General features: G+C 44.6%; 1 protein-coding gene across 2 annotated transcripts in view; it reads left to right on the top strand.

The window, feature by feature from the left end:
• LOC115105960 (contactin-associated protein-like 4) overlaps positions 1–19,978 on the top strand; it is a 221,926-nt gene that overhangs the window by 158,384 nt on the left and 43,564 nt on the right. For both annotated transcript variants that reach the window (XM_029628501.2, XM_029628500.2), the window contains exon 17: positions 12,189–12,410. In XM_029628501.2, the coding sequence (XP_029484361.1) occupies positions 12,189–12,410 (222 nt within the window). The remainder of the gene's footprint in view (positions 1–12,188; positions 12,411–19,978) is intronic.

Here is a 19,978-nt window from a genome sequence, read left to right as displayed (position 1 = left end):
TGGAATCAATATGTGTCTTAATATTTATTGATTTATTTTATTTTAAAAGAATATCTAAATCATTTGCATACAGGGATGGACCAGGAAATCTGGTCACAATGCGGACACAGTGGAGTATGAGTATGAGACACATTTTAATACCATGTGTAGACATATTTCGGCTAAATGTGGGCACAGTCAGAATGTGGACAAGATCAGAGTGGTATACTATGAAGCAAGCTAAATCTACTCAGGATATTATACAGCTAGCCAGCTTCAGTTAGGTTCATATTCCAGGTCAGGCTTCATCCATACTAAGATGGTAGATATTACTCATCCACTGAACTCTTAATTGAGAGAATGCTGAAACATCAATACATGGGCACATTTTCATTTGTGTCGAAATAAAAATAAAAGAAGAGTTAAGAAGTAGGCTTTGAGAAGTGACGTTTTTATTTTATTACTGCATGAGAACCTTTTTCCCACTCCTATCAATCCTTCTGAACAGCTTGTTGTGAAAGATGGCTGCTGTTTCATTGGCTCTTAACCAACCGTGCCATTTTGTTAGTTTTTTCGCATTGTTTGTAACTCATTTGGAACATCATGTTGCTGCTACCAGCAGCTTCTGGACATCAGAACAGCGATTATTCACCTCGAATTGGACAAAGAATTTGTTAGGCCCCCGCCCCATGTCTAACCAGAGTCTATGTATATTTGTAAACAACAGCTGGTGCACGATATCTAAGGAAATCTCAAGGATTTGCTCGCCTGAGGTAGAGTATCTCATGATAAGCTGTAGACCACACTATTAACCAAGAGAGTTTTCATCTGTATTTTCTTAACTGCCAATCTTAACTGATTTTGGCACTAAAACCACACTCAATGAGCTGTGTACCGCATAAGCAAACAGGAAAACACTCATCCAGAGGCGCCGCTCCTAGTGGCCGGGGACTTTAATGCAGGGATGTTAAATGTGCAACCAGAGGGAAACATTTCTAGACCACCTTTACTGCACACAAAGAGACATGTACAAAGCTCTCCCTAGCCCTCCATTTGGCAAATCTGACCATTAATTCTATCCTCCTTATTCCTGCTTACAAGCTAAAATTAAAGCAAGAAGCACCAGTGACTTGGTCTATAAAAAAGTGGTCAAATGAAGCAGATGCTAAACTACAGGACTGTTTTGCTAGCACAGACTGGAATATATTCGGGGATTCTGCCAATGGCATTGAGGAGTACACCACATCAGTCACTGGCTTCATCAATAAGTGCATCGGTGAAGTCGTCCCCACAGTGACTGTACGTACATACCCCAACCAGAAGCCATGGATTACAGGCAACATTCGCAGCGAGCTAAAGGGTAGAGCTGCCGCTTTCAAGGAGCAGGACTCTAACCCGGAAGCTTATAAGAAATCCCGCAATGCCCTCCGACGAACAGGCAAAGCTTCAATACAGGACTAAGATCGAATCGTACTACACCGGCTCCGACGCTCGTCGGATGTAGCAGGCTTGCAAACCATTACTGACTACAAAGGGAAGCACAGCTGAGAGCTGCCCAGTGACATGAGCCTACTAGATAACTTATATGCTCACTTCGAGGCAAGTAACACTGAAACATGGATGAGAGCATCAGCTTTTCTGGATGACAGTGTGATCATGCTCTACGCAGCCGATGTGAGTAAGACCTTTAAACAGATCAACATTCACAAGGCCGCATGGCCAGGCAGATTACCAGGACGTGTACTCTGAGCATACGCTGACCAACTGGCAAGTGTCTTCACTGACATTTTCAACCTCTCCCTGTCTGAGTCTGTAATACCAATGGGTTTATTATGTGGTGTGTTTAGTCTTGTTTTTTTTGTAGGTATCGGGATTGTGGTATAGTGGGGTTATCTAGATAAGTCTATGGTTGCCTGAAGTGGTTCTCAATCAGAGGCAGGTGTTTATCGTTGTCTCTGATTGGGAACCATATTTAGGCAGCCATATTCTTTGAGTGTTTCGTGGGTGATTGTTCCTGTCTCTGTGTTAGTTTGCACCAGTATAGGCTGTTTCCTTTAGGAGCCTTTAGGACGGGAAACTTTTCGAAGGACAATATTGATGGGGATTCTAAAGCTGACGGTGAAGGACGTGTTTTGCTTCCAAGGCAACTCGTTGGAGGGAACATACGACGTGGCACTACATACAGAGGAGAAACACGATGATATCCTGAGAAGGGCAAGAGCAGTGGGAGGTGAGAGGCCAATGTGCCACTATGAAATAACAAGCCTGGCGAGGAACAACTTTAGGGTTGTAACTGTCAACATTTACAACCCATACGTTAAGGACGAAGAGGTGAGGGCCTTTCTGGGGAGATACATGGATAACATCTCCTCAGCAAGGCACCTCAAAGACTCCATAGGGTTTTGGAATGGGAGGAGAGGCTTCCAGGCCCTCCTCAGGGAGGACCCAAAGGGACATGGTGGCTACCTCCATCCTCCTGCTATGTTCTCCCTGGGGGCTGACAGGGGGACGTTGTTTTATGCACGTCAGCCCCCATTTTGCAGGCGCTGTATGGCCTACGGCCACATCTTCGCCTCGTGCAGCACAAGAAAATGCAGATTTTGTGGATCTGGGGAGAACGAGGCGAAGGATTGTGACGAGCCAAAGGCGTGCCACGGGTGTGGCTCGTCAGCACACCTGTGGCGGGGGTGTCCGGCTCATCAGAGGTCATACGCGTCTGCGGGTGGGAGGGGAGCAGGAGCGGGGGATGGGGGAAGGAAGCACGCCTCATGAACAGAGTACAGGTCCAGAGGGGAAGGCCGCAAGGAAGGAGGAGGAGCAAGAAGCGGCGGATGGAAGAGAGAAAGAAACGGAAGGCACGGGAGTAGGAGAACCAGGAAAAGCGGCGGAAGAAGGCAAGCGAGTGGAGGAGCATGAGAGAGAAGAAAGCGAGGGAGGGGTGGTGGAGAAGGATACGGTGGAAGAGCAAGTGGAGTGGGGGGAAAGTGCCCTGGTGGAAGAGATGAGGGGTATGGTGGAGGAGCTGGCGGGGGGGGGAGGGTGGCATCTCTCCACTGCCGCTATCACCAAAGAAGAGAGTGAAGAGGAGGGTGCGATTGGCCGACAGTGAGAGGGAGGGGATGGCCAAGAGAGCGATGGGGGTGGGAGAAACCTCTGGGTTGCTGCTGGTTTCCCCAGGCCCTCAACTTCTGTTGGGTGGGGACACACCTAACAAGACCCAGGACTGGGTACAGGAGGTGGGGAGTTTTTTTGTTGGGCTGCTGTTGCCTGTTTTCTTTTCGGATCACGACGGGGTGCTCCTGCAGGTGGGGTCGCCAGTCTGCCTCTTTTGTAGGGGGTACTGGAAGTTAGATCGGGATGTGCTAGAGGAGCAGGCTTTTGTTGACGTTTTTTTTTGTTTCTTTTGGAGACTTGAAGGCCTCCGGTCCAAGTGCAAGGGGGTGTTAGAGTGGTGGGAATTGGTTAAGGTGAGGATTGGGGCTTTTATAATAGGGTACTGCAAGAGGAAAAAAAGGGAGGAGAGGAGGGAGGTGGATCGTATCCAAAGGTTAATTGAACTCGAGTACGAGGCAGGCAACCTCGGCGGGTCGTTTGACTGGGAGGGATCCGCAACCCTAAAGGCGCAGCTCAGGGAGTTGCAGGAGCGGAAGGCTCGAGCTTTCCTGGAGTGTGCGCATAGTGGCTTTCTAGAACACAATGAGACTTGTTCTGCTATGTTCTTTAAGTCATGCATGGCGTTAGGGAAGAAAATGGTAGTATAGTTAGAAAACCAGAGGACATGGTCAGGGTGACAACTGATCACAAGGTTTATTTAAGGAAAGGGAAATAGATGTAGAGCAGGGAAATGTGTTTTTAGAACACTTGTCCAGGCGGTTGCCGGAGGACATTAGAGAAGTGATGGAGGCCCAGATCTCACTAGAAGAGGTTGAGAGCGCTCTTAGGAGGTTGGGAAAAGGGAAGGTGCCTGGGATGGATGGGCTGCCGGCTGAGTTTTATCTCAAGTTTTGGGGTATACTTGGACCAGTGGTCCTCGAAGTCTTGAAGGCCATCCTTGAGACGGGGGTCCCGGGGGGATCAATGGCTGTTGGTGTGCTGTCACTTTTATATAAGAAGGGGGAAGTAACAGACTGTGGCAACTGGCGGCCGTTGACCATGCTGTGCGTAGATTACAAGCTACTTGCAAAGGTTTTAGCAGACCGGTTGTGTACAGCCGGTACAGCTGCTAATGGTAGCAGCGCTAGATCAGGCGAAAGCTTTTGATTGCGTGAATAGATCTTTTCTATTCAGAGTGTTAGGTCGATTAGGATTTGGGGAGAAGTTCATAGGATGGATTCGTACATTGTATGTCGGAGCGGGGTGCCGAGTTAGTGTAAATAGTCACTTGGGTGACGTTTTTGACCTCTCGTCTGGGGTCAGGCAGGGGTGCCCACTCTCGGCTCTCCTGTTCGTTCTGTACATGGAGCCTCTGGGGGCTGCCATTAGGGCAGACACAGGGGTGGAAGGCTTGTTGATCCCTGGAAGTGGTGGGCTGCGTGTTAAGATGACGCAGTACGCCGACGACACTTCCTTGCTGCTGTGCAAGGACTCGTGCCTGACAAGGTCCCTTGCCATCATTGGGGATTTCACCCGAGCGTCGGGAGCGGTTCTGAAACATGCAAAGTCTTCCGTTAAGTTTTTCGGAAGATGGTGCGGTAGAACGGATGTGCCCGGGGGGGTTATCTCTCTGTGAGGGGGCCCTGAGGATTCTCGGGGTCCATTTTGAGACCTCCGGCTCAGAGACGCTGAACTGGAACATGGGTATCGCAGTGGTACAGAGGAAGCTAGCGATGTGGAAGGCTAGGTTTTTGTCTTTTATGGGCAAGGTCCTGGTCCTAAAGGTGGATGTGTTGCCGTCTCTTTTGTATTTGGCGTACATCTACCCATTGCCGGCTTGTCTGAGGAGGCCTCTAGTGAGGCTTGTGTTTCAGTTCATGTGGAGTGGCAGGTACGAGTGGGTCGCCAGGGCATGCATACTCTGTCCCATCGGGGAGGGAGGTAGGGGGGTACCACATCTCCCCCTCAAGCTGGACGCAATTTTTGTTTCTTTCTTGTTAACGGAGCTTGCTTATCCAGTGATACACCCGTCCGGTTACCTCCTGCGGGTGTTCTTCTCGTATCAGGCGAGAAGCGTAATGGTGTGGTCTAACATGGGTCCTCGGGTGGAACAGCTGCCGTGGCACTTTGGCCATGCGGCCAAGTGGCTGCGTGCGCACCCTGAGGTTGAAGTTGCCCGAGTAGGTTTAGATCACAGGCACCTGTACGAGGAGGTCAGACAGGCAGGGAGTCCGGCGCCTGTAGTGGGCATCTCGGCAGTGGTCTGGGAGGGTGTGCAGGCGCGGGGCCTGGACAACAGGCTCAAGGACCTGAATTGGTTGAGCCTCTGCAAGTGCTTGCCGGTACGTTCCATCATGTACCGGCATAGTTTGGCACAATCCCCCACCTGTCCAAGATCCTCTTGTGGCAGGGAGGAGACTGTGCGCCATGTCTTTTGGGACTGTGCCTTTGCCGGAGTAGTATGGGCTAGGGCACGGGTGTTGTTAGGTTTGGTAAGAGGGGATTTTGTATTGACGTGGGCCAGGTTAGAGAGAGGTGTAGGGAGAGCGAGAGGGACGGATAGGGACACGTTTCTGCTCTGGCTTCTCATGAGTCTCTTTAAACGGGGGCTGTGGGAAGCCAGGCAGAACATGGTGAAGACAGGGAGAGATTGGGGGGTGGAAGGGATAGTGAGGAGGGTGGAAGGAGATTTGAGGGGGAGGATGAAGAGGGAGGAGAGGAAGTGGGGGCAGCATGCTGCCCGGGAGAGGTGGAAGGGGGGTTTAGGGCTGGGTGTCATTTAGATTTGTAAGGGGATAGATTAGGGACGGGGAGATAGGGAAAGGTAGTTTGTAGGATGACGGGGAGGGAAGATGCTCCCCTGAGGTTTTGTTTGGGGTTTTTGTTTAGTTAAATTAAAATACCATTATTGGAGTATTGAATGAAAATTATGAGTTGTAAAGAATGAATGGTATTGAATGTAATAAATTATTCCCCCCCCCCAAAAAAAATAGTCTGTTTCGGTTTTCGCGTTACGTTTCTTGTTTTTTATTGTTCGTGTTTTTCATCTTTCTTAAAGGTGTATACAAATAACCACGCTGCCTTTTGGTCCGCTTCTCCTAATCAAATGGCTACCCAGAACAGTTGCATTGCTCCTCTTTATTATTATCTATGCATAGTCACTTTAATAACTCCACCAACATGTACATCTTACCGCGACACCTTTTTAAAAATATTTTCTTAACTGCATTGTTGGTTAAGGGCTTGTAAGTAAACATTTCACTCTAAGTTCTAATGTACACCTGTTGTATCCGGCGCATGTGACAAATAACATTTGGTTTGTTGTGTTGTTGCCCATATAATCCATAGAAGGGTTTTGGAATCTCTAACCCTAGAAATTCAACTGGACAAACAAGTAGCTTCAAAAATGCTCAGAGGCAACATCCTGAGAAAGTATGGTCTGGTCAAAGGGCAAATGAAAACATGCTAACAAGTCTTCAATACCCCAGGAAAAAGCAGTGTACCATAATTAGCACAGCCACAGAAGAGAAAATCACTAGATTCTATGAACGTGATGCCAACAGTAGAGCACCAACAGGGCAAAAGGACACAATAATGAGGAACAAGAAGAAAAAGCAGAAGTGCCTCTTGAATGGCACAATTCAGAACCTTTATCAGAATTTTAAGAGGGAATATTCAGAGATTAAAATGTCCTACACTGAATTCTGCAATTCTGAATTCTGCAAAATATGTCCTTTTTGGGTTGTCAAGCCAACTGGCCAGGATAGGGACTCTGCAAAACCCACACCAACCTCCAGTCCATGGCGGACAAACTACGGTATCACAAAGTGATCAGCTGCAGCAACATTGAGAACCTTACTGAGTCTTTGTGCTGTGAGAACCTGAAGAAAGAGTGCATGTACACACACTGCTCCCTTTGGAAAAATCTAGTTGTTATGATAAATACATGTTTTCAGCTGTCACAAAGGCAAGTTTATACATTCAGGCGTTGTGTTGAATTATTAAGATTAGGAAAACCTTAAATCACTTAAAATAATATTCAATACAAATTCATGTACAAATGTATTCTAAAAGTGTTATAAATAAATTGTATGATATTTCATTTTCAACTAAAATGTATGTTTAATGATGAGATGGAAATAGCATTTGTCTATGGCTGTCTGAGAAAAATGTCCAAAATATTTACATTCCTGAATAGTACGATCGCAGCCATTATCAAAAACAATTATAATACTGGTAAAATGGTGTTTCAATAAGTTTTCATTTCTGAAAGCTTTCAGGGCCAAAGTGCCCAAAGTTGCACACCCGACTACATGTAGACAAATAGTATTATAGTAGTCTATCAAAATAATCAGACCAATTATTTTAGTAAATATAACTTTGACCATGTGTAATTGTTTTTCTTTAAATAGTAAAGTACAACTTTTTAAACTTCTTCCACTACCTCAAAAATATTTTTAAAGAGCTAAAGCAAGCCACCCCTCAACTTTACAACTTTAATTAATTTAAATTATGCATTCAGACAAGATGGGCAGTTAGGAAGACCTTTGTATAAACATATACACTAAATGTGTAACAATCTACTCAGACGACACCATTCTGTATACTTCCGGCCCGTCCTTGGACACTGTGCTATCTAACCTCCAAACGAGCTTCAATGCCATACAACACTCCTTCCGTGGCCTCCAACTGCTCTTAATTAGAGCTACTAGTTCCCCTTTGGGAACTCACCCCACCCCTGAGCTGTAATGTGGCGCAGGGAACGCAATAAATAATCCTAAAAATATTTAACCTCCACAGAATCGCTTGAAAAATGGCTCAAATGAAAGATAAAGAAGTTATTTATCTACCCAGCAAGTCAGATTTCTAAAATGTTTTACGGCGAAAACATAGCACATATTTATGTCCAACCACCACTGCATACATACCTCATTAGCTTAGCCAAGTAGGAAAAAATATGCAATCAACAAACGCAGGATTAAAAGAAAAATAATTTCACTAACCTTTTGAAATCTTCATCAGATGACAGTAATATAACATGTTACACAGTACATTCATTTTTTTTTCAATAATATGCAATATATATCCATAAATCTCTGTTTACAATTATGCATCGTTCAAAAAATGCTACTGCAATGTCAGGAGAAATAAATCATAAACTTTTACTAAATATGCATGTTTTACATATGTATGGCAAGATAAACTTCTTCTAAATGCAATTGCTATGTTACAATTATTTTTAACGTTACATTTGGCGTTTACTAGGCTATAATAGAGAGTCGGCGCTCTCATTTAGCATGCTGACTCCTCTATCATGGAGTCGGCAGAAACCCAAAATGAAGACGTAAATATTCCCTTACCATGGCTGTTCTTGCTTCAGAAGACGTGGAAGGGTTAATACTCACCAAGTTAGCGTTCAGTTTGCAAGTCTGTGTCTTTCCGTTCTCAAACTAGACACTTTTCGGTCGAAATGTATGCAAATTTCAAGTGGCTGCGCACCAAAACGTCGAAAGTATACATTATATTTCGAGTAAACTTGTCAAACTATGTTTATAATTAAGCCTTAGCATGTTATAAAGGTCTACAGCAATCGTGAGGGCAAACAGATTAGCACACGTTGTTCAGTCTGTCCTGGGAGAAAGAGAGAGAAATATCCAATCTCCCATTGGTGAAACTTTTTTTTTGCGTCACCGGGACGTTTGGTCACGCTGAACGTCTCGTGAGCACGTGATTCTCACAGTTACAGGCCTCATCGAAAGCAGGCTTCACGCTGAAGACATAGAACGTGTTTCCATGGTTATAGCTGTTTGGGAAGTGTGTATACAATGACGTCAAAGTGATGGCAACTTTTCCCATTACAAGAGAGACTTTGGGAGAATGCATGCCCTGAGACTTCTGCTTTAGCTAGAGACAAAATTTAAACGGTTTTATAAGCTTTAGAGTGTTTCCTATTCGATAACAATTTTTAATTGCATATATTAGCAACTTTTGACAAAAATTTATCATGGTTTATATGGGTGCCGAATTCCTCCAGAAGGGGCAGTATTCAGGGCTAGCCCTAACAGGCTATTAGCTAGTAAACCAAATGCATGCTTTTCAACCGTTCGCTGCCTGCACCTGCACGCCCAACTAGCATCACCACCCTGAATGGTTCCGACCTAGAATATGTGGACATCTATAAGTACCTAGGTGTCTGGCTAGACTGTAAACTCTCCTTCCAGACTCATATCAAACATCTCCTATCTAAAATCAAATCTAGAGTCGGCTTTCTATTCCTCAACAAAGCCTCCTTCACTCACGCCGCCAAATTTACCCTAGTAAAACTGACTATCCTACCGATCCTCGACTTCGGCGATGTCATCTACAAAATAGCTTCCAATACTCTACTCAGCAAACTGGATGCAGTTTATCACAGTGCCATCCGTTTTGTTACTAAAGCACCTTATACCACCCACCACTGCGACCTGTATGCTCTAGTCGGCTGGCCCTCGCTACATATTCGTCGCCAGACCCACTGGCTCCAGGTCATATACAAGTCCATGCTAGGTAAAGCTCCCCCTTATCTCAGTTCACTGGTCACGATGGCAACACCCACCCGTAGCACGCGCTCCAGCAGGTGTATCTCACTGATCATCCCAAAAGCCAACACCTCATTTGGCCGCCTTTCTTTCCAGTTCTCTGCTGCCTGTGACTGGAACGAATTGCAAAAATCGCTGAAGTTGGAGACTTATCTCCCTCACCAACTTCAAACATCTGCTATCTGAGCAGCTAACCGATCGCTGCAGCTGTACATAGTCTATCGGTAAATAGCCCACCCAATTTGACCTACCTCATCCCCATACTGTTTATATTTATTTACTTTTCTGCTCTTTTGCACACCAATATCTCTACCTGTACATGACCATCTGATCATTTATCACTCCAGTGTTAATCTGCAAAATTGTAATTATTTGCCTACCTCCTCATGCCTTTTGCACACAATGTATATAGACTCTCTTTTTTCTACTGTGTTATTGACTTGTTAATTGTTTACTCCATGTGTAACTCTGTGTTGTCTGTTCGAACTGCTATGCTTTATCTTGGCCAGGTCGCAGTTGCAAATGAGAACTTGTTCTCAACTAGCCTACCTGGTTAAATAAAGGTGAAATAAATAAAAATAAAAAACATTTAAAAGTTCGTCGAAATGGGTAGACCAAGGCGCAGCGTGATTTGGGTTCATCAAAATGTATTAGAATGTGAACCAGCAACACAAATAATAAAGAGAAACAAACAAACGTACAGCCTTGTAGGGATCAAAAGCAACAATACAAAAACAAGATCCCACAAACAACAGTTGGGAAAAGGCTACCTAAATATGATCCCCAATCAGAGACAACAATAGACAGCTGCCTCTGATTGGGAACCATACCAGGCCAACATAGAAATACAAAAACTAGACTACACATAGAAATAATAAACTAGAACACCCCTCAGTCACACCCCGACCTACTCCACCATAGAAAATAAAGGCTTTCTATGGTCAGGGCGTGACAAAATGAAAGAGAAAAATGCATGACAAATGTTTTCAGGGAATAAAATACTGTACATACAGGTAACTGCCAAAATGATGGAAACACTTGAGTAAATGAGGGATAAAATGTATATTGAAAGCAGGTGCTTCCACATAGGTGTGATTCCTGAGTTAAAATCAATTAAAGCGGCAATATGTAACTATGAGGAACCTGACCAAATTCACATAGAAATGTGAGATATAGATCTGTCATTCTCATTAAAAGGAAGTCTTAGAAGCGTAAGATCTGTTCTATGTGTTATTTCTATGCTTCCCGTTTTTTTGTACACTAGCTTCAAACAGCTGAAAATATAATGTTTTGTTATGGAAAATATATTTCACAGCGGTTTAGATGGTACAATGATTCTCTATGTAACGGATGTGAAACGGCTAGTTAGCGTTTCAATCGGTGACGTCACTTGCTCTGAGACCTTGAAGTAGTGGTTCCCCTTGCTCTGCAAGGGCCGCGGCTTTTGTGGAGCGATGTGTAACGATGCTTCGTGGGTGTCAGTTGTTGATGTGTGCAGAGAGTCCCCTGGTTCGTGCCCGGGTATGGCCGAGGGGACGGTCTAAAGTTATACTGTTACATCTACATACACTACACTTGCTTGTTTTGTCACATAAACTGAAATTAGGCAAACTTTTAGAATTTTAGCAACCAGGAAATGGCAGAGCGATTTCTGCATGGTGCGTCTTTAACATCCCATCATTATTTTGGCTACCATGGCTATGCCCCCATAGGATGACAATGACATGTGGTCATTGAATGGTTTGATGAGAATGAAAGCAATGTAAACCATACGCCATGGCCGTCGTCATTAGATTTCAACTCAACTGAACACTTATGGGAGATTCTGGAGCGGCACCTGAGACAGTGTTTTCCACCAACATCAACAAAACACCAAATGATGGAAATTGTTGTGGAAGAATGGTGTCGCATCCCTCCGATAGAGTTCCAGACACTTGTTGAATCTATGCCAAGGGGCATTGAAGCTGTTCTGGCTCATGGTGGCCCAACTCCCTTTTAAGACTTTGGTCTATCCTTTATTTTGGCAGTTACCTGTAGCTAGCTACTGTATAGTGGAGTTTAGTGCCAGGCCAGCAGTGGACGTTTTTGATGTAGTGTGTGAGATCTGGGGGAAAATAACTGGAACACAATGTTGTCAGGCCACTTTGTACTGGTATCGGCATGACAACCCCTCATCTTTCTCTATTCCTGTTGATACTCAAGGTCACAGCAACCATCAAAAAAGCTTCACAGTTGTGTCAGATATACAACTGAAAAAGTGTAAATGTGATTTTGTCCGAGCAGTGAAATTTACATGGGTCAGATGAGTGTTTTTATAGACACGATTGGAAAGAAAATGTCAAGACAAGGGGAGGAAAATTATCTAGATGTCTGGAGGTAAAAAAATCATATTTGGCACTCTGCATTTTGGGATATTTACCCGCCTATCCAAATGCTACTTATCTGGTGTGTATAACCATCTCTTTATCCTTCCTTCCTTCCATCCCTCATTCCCTCCGCAATCCGCCCTCCTCCTTTCCTCCTTCCCTCCCCCTACAGCGCCGACAGAGGTGGTCTTCTCGTTTGACGTGGGCAACGGCCCCTTTGAAGTGCGGGTGGAGACAGGCGATGTGGCACTAAACGACGACAGGTGGCACCGTGTTCGAGCGGAGCGAAATGTAAAAGAGGCTTCGCTGCGTGTGGACGCTTTCCCCAACGCCACACAGAAGGCCCCCGCCGATGGTCACATCCATCTGCAGCTCAACAGCCAGTTATTTGTAGGTAGGAAAACACTGCTGCTTCAGACCACTACCTATCCCTCCCTCATTCGAGACAGAAATAAACCAGACCCGGGTTCAAATACTATTTGAAATCCTTCAAATACTTTAAGCGTTTGATCTAGCCTGCCCTGGGAGTGCTTGTTGGGCGGGGTTTTCAGTTGTGGGACTACTATATCAGTTCATAAAGGCAGGCTCAAGCACACACAGAAAAGTATTTGAAGGGAATTTCAATAGCATTTGAACTCAGGTCTGCCATTAAGAGGAATAAGCATGCGTGATATAAATGGCTCAGTGAGAGGTGCTAGGCTTCCTACATTCACCAGCCCTATCCACGTCTGTCATTTGTAATAATGCCGTTTTTGGCTGCTTTCCAAAAGCTACCCTATTCCCTATATAGTGCACTACTTTTGACCAGAGCCCTATGGCCCCTGGTCAAAAGTATTGCTCTACATAGGGAATAGGATCCCAGTTGGGGCACCCTGAGATTCTTCCTGTTTGTCTCCACTCCCTCCTTCAGGAGTGTGCCAGAGAGCAATTCAGAGAAATTAAGCCATTTGTGGCCGTTTTCTGTTTTCTCTGTTTCCTCTGCCGGTGGTGAACAGAGACTATGAATCCATAGCTTGCAAATATAGGTAGCGGTAATTCCAGATGGAATTGGTGTTTGAAATATTGTGACATTTCTCTCCTTTCTTAAATGTTTTGATCAGTACAGCATAGTTCAAGAGGTAAGTTAATAAGAGAACGAGAAGGCCCTGCTTCCAACAGTAAGATGCAGTGGATGCACCACCTATAAGAAACAGCCGCCGTCACAGTAATAGTTAATGCTCATGCATTCTCAAACAACCTTGCTCTCAGGCCATCTGTCCATTGATATGCATTTGCTTGAAGCTAGGTTTAATAAATCTATTCTGGACCTACGTCAGACATCTATATTGGGAAAATTCTTTGCCATATAGAGCCTATCAGTACCATTGTGCTGGTTTTCAGTCTGTTTTTGCCCCAGACTATTCCAATGATTTAAAGACAGGAAAACACTAGGAAAAACACTAGGAAAAACACTAGGAAAAACAGGCTGTTGTATAACACAAGCAAATACAAGCAAATATTTATCTACAAGCAAATATTGAGGATTCTTCTTTTGGTCTGTTATATCCACAAACATCCACTTTGCTGGAAAAACGAACAAACAGTGGTTGCAGGCAGAGTCAGAATGAGAGAATGAATATTGATATGTTGGATGTCTTTAGCCAGTAATCCCTTACAGTGCTTGTGAGGGACCATACTCTATGTAAAACCTACAGATTGTCCTGGGGTTCATAGGAAGTTGGCCTCTATTGGTATTATGTGTCACGGTTTGATAAATACACATTTTATGATTTATATTCAGAACGTATGTGTAGAAAACGCTTTCAGCCCCTCTCCTGAACACTTCCAGCCCTTTCTAACTCTTAAAACAAGTAGCCTACCTACCCCCAACAAGGTGTCAGCATGCTTAAGTTCGGCTAGTGTGTCGTAGCCAGTATACACTTCCTCAAAATAGTCAACATTTTTCTAAGTTAACTCAAGAAATCTGTCATTCATTTTGACGTTTTATTTTTTACATCTAACTAAGATGTTTTGCGCAGTATTTTTAAAAAAAAATATGCATTAAAAAGAGTCTTCTCTCGTTGAATGACAACAAAGACTTGAATGAAAAATCCTTACTGTTGACCAATCTCCGACAAAGGTGCATAGACTTCGGCTCTGAAGTCCGTCTTGCCTCCAGAAAAAATGGGTGTGTCTGAACAGTCTCAAAAACCCTCATGGGAGTCCAAAACAAACAAAAACGTCATTTTTTTTCGGTTGGGAAGCATGCGGACACCTTAAGCCTGACTCCCTGACCCTGCAGAGCGTAGAGGTGGGGAAGGATCCCCATTGTTTACAGGCTACTCCGTGTCCCCCTCTGGGGCTCTTTAGTTACAGGCCACATGCAGTGACCTCAGGGCATCTATCCAATAGGCAGGTGGGACCGGGACATGTATAAAAGCACAGTCCAACCCAGTCTGGGCTCAGTCTTACTTTTTTACATTTGACATTTTAGTAATTTAGAAGACGCTCTTATCCAGAGCAACATACACTTAGTGCCTTCGTCTTAACATAGCTAGGTGGGACAACCACATATCACAGGCATAGTAAGTACACTTTTCCTCAAAGTAGTTATCATCAAAGTCAGAGCTGAGGGGGTAGGGACTCTGCAGCCTTAGCTTCAGGGGGAAGCTAGTTCCACCATTGTGGTGCCAGGATAGTCTTCAGCAAACAGTGGCAGAGTGAGGAGCTCTCTCATAAATCTCTGCCCTACATCTGGGCCACAACCCACGGACCAATTATCCTGCAGCCCTGGACTCTCCCAACACACTGTAGTGTTAGTGCGTCTCTGACCTATGTAAGTCAACTGCACTGGGATAGGGCACTTTATGTCTGGTTGTACTGTAAGCTTTTATGTAACTATTTGATAGCCATTCATGCCATAGGCCTTAAGATGTCAGCCCCCATGGCTTGATCCAACCTGCTAGCCTAGCCTAACCTAGCATGCTAACTTATTACCTATGCTAGTTGACCCTGTCTATATTTTGTGCTATTTTTATCTTATTTTCCTATTGCTAACACCTTATAGCTGCTATTGTATATACAGTGGGGAGAACAAGTATTTGATACACTGCCGATTTTGACGGTTTTTCAACTTACAAAACTTCTGTAAGGTCTGTAATTTTTTTATCATAGGTACACTTCAACTGCAAGAGACGGAATCTAAAACAAAAATCCAGAAAATCACATTGTATGATTTTTAAGTAATGAATTTGCATTTTATGTCCCAGGGCTTGGAAATGATTGATTTGCCCCTCCAGGATGGAGAAGCTGTCTTCATTAAAGTATGGGGATTCTAGTGGGGGATATAGGTAGCACACAGGAGGACATTTTTCTCTAATGAGATAATTTCCTTTAGAATTTCTAGCCAAATGTAAAATGTTCCTGTTTTGATTAATTTAATGGAGTGAGTTAGGTCTGCTCTATACCAAATTTCCGCAGGTCTGGGAGGGTATGTCGCTGGTCTGGGCGTTGTGTCTATTGATCGGTTGCTCCTGTGTGAAGTATTGGGGCTACGTTTGAGAGCGATGTCCTTTAGTCCATCGGTAAATAGCCCACCAATTTACCTACCTCATCCCCATACTGTTTTTATTTATTTACTTTTCTGCTCTTTTGCACACCAGTATCTCTACCTGCACATGACCATCTGACCATTTATCACTCCAGAGTTATTCTGCTAAATTGTAATTATTCGCCTACCTCCTCATGCCTTTTGCACACAATGTATATAGACTCTTTCTTTTTTTTCCTACTGTGTTGTTTATTGTTTACTCCATGTGTAACTCTGTGTTGCTGTCTGTTCACACTGCTATGCTTTATCTTGGCCAGGTCGCAGTTGTAAATGAGAACTAGCCTACCTGGTTAAATAAAGGTGAAAGGTGGGCACTGCTGCCTTGTATAGGTGGACCTGGTCATAGAGTCTGTTCAAGTCCAGGGTGGAGTGGTGGGCACTGCTGCCTTGTATAGGTGGACCTGGTCATAAAGGCTGTTCAAGTCCAGGGTGGAGTGGTGGGCACTGCTGCCTTGTATATGTGGACCTGGTCATAAAGGCTGTTCAAGTCCAGGGTGGAGTGGTGGGCACTGCTGCGTTGTATATGTGGACCTGGTCATAAAGGCTGTTCAAGTCCAGGGTGGAGTGGTGGGCACTGCTGCCTTGTATAGGTGGACCTGGTCATAAAGGCTGTTCAAGTCCAGGGTGGAGTGGTGGGCACTGCCGCCTTGTATATGTGGACCTGGTCATAAAGGCTGTTCAAGTCCAGGGTGGAGTGGTGGGCACTGCTGCCTTGTATATGTGGACCTGGTCATAAAGGCTGTTCAAGTTCAGGGTGGAGTGGCGGGCACTGCTGCCTTGTATAGGTGGACCTGGTCATAAAGGCTGTTCAAGTCCAGGGTGGAGTGGTGGGCACTGCTGCCTTGTATAGGTGGACCTGGTCATAAAGGCTGTTCAAGTTCAGGGTGGAGTGGCGGGCACTGCTGCCTTGTATATGTGGACCTGGTCATAAAGGCTGTTCAAGTCCAGGGTGGAGTGGTGGGCCAGTCACGGGAAATACTTGCGTTTACCCGCTGTATTGTGGCAGGGTGGAAGTATTTTTGTGGTAGCAGGGTGGAGATAACCACTTGTGCGTTGGGGAAAGTAGAAGAAGCTTTTTCAATCACTCCCTTAACTTCTTGGATATAGGGGGCGCTCTTTTAATTTATGGATAAAAAACGTTCCCATTTTAAACAAGATATTTTGTCACGAAAAGATGCTCGACTATGCATATAATTGACAGCTTTGGAAAGAAAACACTCTGACGTTTCCAAAACTGCAAAGATATTGTCTGTGAGTGCCACAGAACTAATGCTACAGGCGAAACCAAGATGAAACTTCAAACAGGAAGTGAGCCAGATTTTTGAGGCGCTGTGTTCCAATGTCTCCTTATATGGCTGTGAATGCGCCAGGAACAAGCCTACACTTTCTGTCGTTTCCCCAAGGTGTCTGCAGCATTGTGACATATTTGTAGGCATATCATTGGAAGATTGACCATAAGAGACTATATTTACCAGGTGTCCTCCGTCGAAATTGGTGCGTAATCTCCAGCTGCATGTATTTTCTCATGTGATTCAGAGGAGAAACAAAACTGCCACGAATGACTTATCATCGAATAGATATGTGAAAAACGCCTTGAGGATTGATTCTAAACAACGTTTGCCATGTTTCTGTCGATATTATGGAGTTAATTTTGAAAAAAGTTTGGCGTTTTGATGACTGAATTTTCGGGGGGTTTTCTCAGCCAAACGTGATGAACAAAACGGAGCGATTTCTCCTACACAAATAATATTTTTGGAAAAACTGAACATTTGCTATCTAACAGAGTCTCCTCATTGAAAACATCTGAAGTTCTTCAAAGGTAAATGATTTTATTTGAATGCTTTTCTTGTTTTTGTGAAAATGTTGCCTGCTGAATGCTAGGCTTAATGCTATTCTAGCTATCAATACTCTTACACAAATGCTTGTTTTGCTATGGTTGAAAAGCATATTTTGAAAATCTGAGATGACAGTGTTGTTAAGTGCTGTGGCCACCCTTTCCTGCTGTGCTCTTGGGTCGTTTGTGCCTGTGTGTATTATTATGTGGCTAGTTGGTCCTCAGACAGAAGGTCTAGGGCGCGCTGAGTGTTTGGACACCAGAGTTTAGACACATTGTGTTTGGGGAAAAATGTTTTTTTCTTTTATATATTTCCCATTTGAGTCCATAAGGAGAACAATCTGTGTCTTGTGTATGTCCTCAGTGGGTGTGTGTGGGGGGTTGTCAGAAGGGCTATCAGGGTGGCTGACAGGGGGGGTGAGAGCCGCTGGGCTTGGGGTTCTTAATTTGTCTGTTCGGCTGTGATGTCGACGCTATGGTCAGGGTCTGGTGTGGACTGTTCTGCTGTGGTGTTGAGACTTTTGTCGGGTGCTGAGGTGGGCTGTTCTGCTGGCTTCTCTGCTGGGGTGGCCACCTCTCTAGTGGGTTGTTCTCTGTCACCCGCCACCCCCCTCAACTTCTCCTCCAGCAGTCTCATCCTCTCCTCTAGTGCTCTGTTCTTCTCCTGCTCCTGCTCTTTCTCCTGTTGAAGTTGTCTCACCATGTGCAGATATGTCTCTCTCCACCTCCAGCACTCCGGGTCTGATTAGGAGAGTGTTGTTGTGCTGGACTGTTGTCTGGGTCTGTGCTTCCTGGCGTGTAATCACCTGCTGTTCCAGCTCCACCTGCCTTACCTTCAGCTGGGTAAATGTATCCTTCATTTCAATGAGAGGGTAGTACTCTGTGCTGGGAGGTTGACTTTCCGCTGGGGGTGGCTCGTCTGTGGGGTTATATAATGAAGAGGTCTGGTCTGACCCGCTCGGGGTGGGGGTATCTTTCTCAAGGGAGAGCTTCTCCTGCTGGGCTAATTCTTTGATTAGGTGAAAGTTTGGGGTTACCCTGTACCATTACTGTTCCAGACTTATAGAGATTTATATTAGCTGACCCAGTCTTCGTTGTCAAGTACCCTGAGTTTCCACGCCTCGTTAACCCCCCTCTCTTAACAAAAGGGTAGTGTGCTAATGTAGCACTGTGCCATGCCAGGGGATGGTTTGTGTGGAAGACAAGGTTGCTGATGTTCCCATTTTTGTAATAGTCAGCAAAAAATGTTGCTTGATTTTTCATAAGGAGCTTCATTTTCTAATATTTTCTTGCCTTATCATTCTTTACATACACAGGGTACTGTATTTTAATTACCTCTGAACAGCTGGAGGCAGCTTCTAAGACCTCTCCATTTGGTTGGAGTAGACTGCTTGACCCCCCTGCCATTGTTGTGCTAAATGACTTTGACACCTCTCACTTGACGCGTCAGTGCTAGTTGAAGTTGTATCAAGTTTGGTAGTCTTCATTTAGCATACAGTCCTTATAAAGTAATGTAGTGTATTTTTCTTCTTGGCTTTTTGAAATAAAAAACAGTTTCAGACTAAACATTACTCACTCAGTTCGAGGTTGGATGGTGTTTTCAGGTTTCTGTTGTTTTCCAGAGAATTTGCTGTATAGAATAATAATCCTTGGTAGTTGTAAATCTTCCAGGTGATTCCGTAATTCCATCCAAAATCAGGTTGTAGGTTTTTGAGTTTTGATTTGAAGTGAAGGTTATGTTGTCGAGGGTAGCATCCTGAATATGTTCCTGACAAAAAAATCTTTATCTGTCTTTTTTTGAGAAAATGCTGAAAAATGCAGGAGCTCATCTGATCATGTCTCTATCTCTCTCCAATTTTCCTAATTTCTCTCATTTCTAATTTGTCTCATTTCTAATTTCCCTCATATGGTCATCTCTCTCTCGCCTCTCTCTCGCCTCTCTCTCGCCTCTCTCTCGCCTCTCTCTCGCCTCTCTCTCGCCTCTCTCTCGCCTCTCTCTCGCCTCTCTCTCGCCTCACTCTCTCTCTCTCTCTACACACTCTCTCTCTCTCTCTACACACTCTCTCTCTCTCTCTCTACACTCTCTCTCTCTCTCTCTACACACTCTCTCTACACTCTCTCTCTACACACTCTCTCTACACACTCTCTCTCTCTCTCTCTCTACACACTCTCTCTACACACTCTCTCTCTCTCTCTCTCTACACACTCTCTCTCTCTCTCTCTACACTCTCTCTCTCTCTCTCTCTCTACACACTCTCTCTCTCTCTACACACTCTCTCTCTCTCTCTCTCTCTACACTCTCTCTCTCTCTCTCTCTCTACACACTCTCTCTCTCTCTCTCTCTACACACTCTCTCTCTCTCTCTCTCTACACACTCTCTCTCTCTCTCTCTACACACTCTCTCTCTCTTCTCTCTACACACTCTCTCTCTCTCTCTCTACACTCTCTCTCTACTCTCTCTATACACTCTCTCTCTACACTCTCTCTCTACTCTCTCTATACACTCTCTATACACTCTCTACACTTCAGTACTTCAGAA

The sequence above is a fragment of the Oncorhynchus nerka genome, linkage group LG22 (assembly GCF_034236695.1).
Source record: "Oncorhynchus nerka isolate Pitt River linkage group LG22, Oner_Uvic_2.0, whole genome shotgun sequence".
In the NCBI taxonomy this organism is placed as follows: domain Eukaryota; kingdom Metazoa; phylum Chordata; class Actinopteri; order Salmoniformes; family Salmonidae; genus Oncorhynchus; species Oncorhynchus nerka.
Note: the sequence above shows the minus strand (reverse complement) of the source record. Positions and strands in the feature narration are given on the sequence as shown.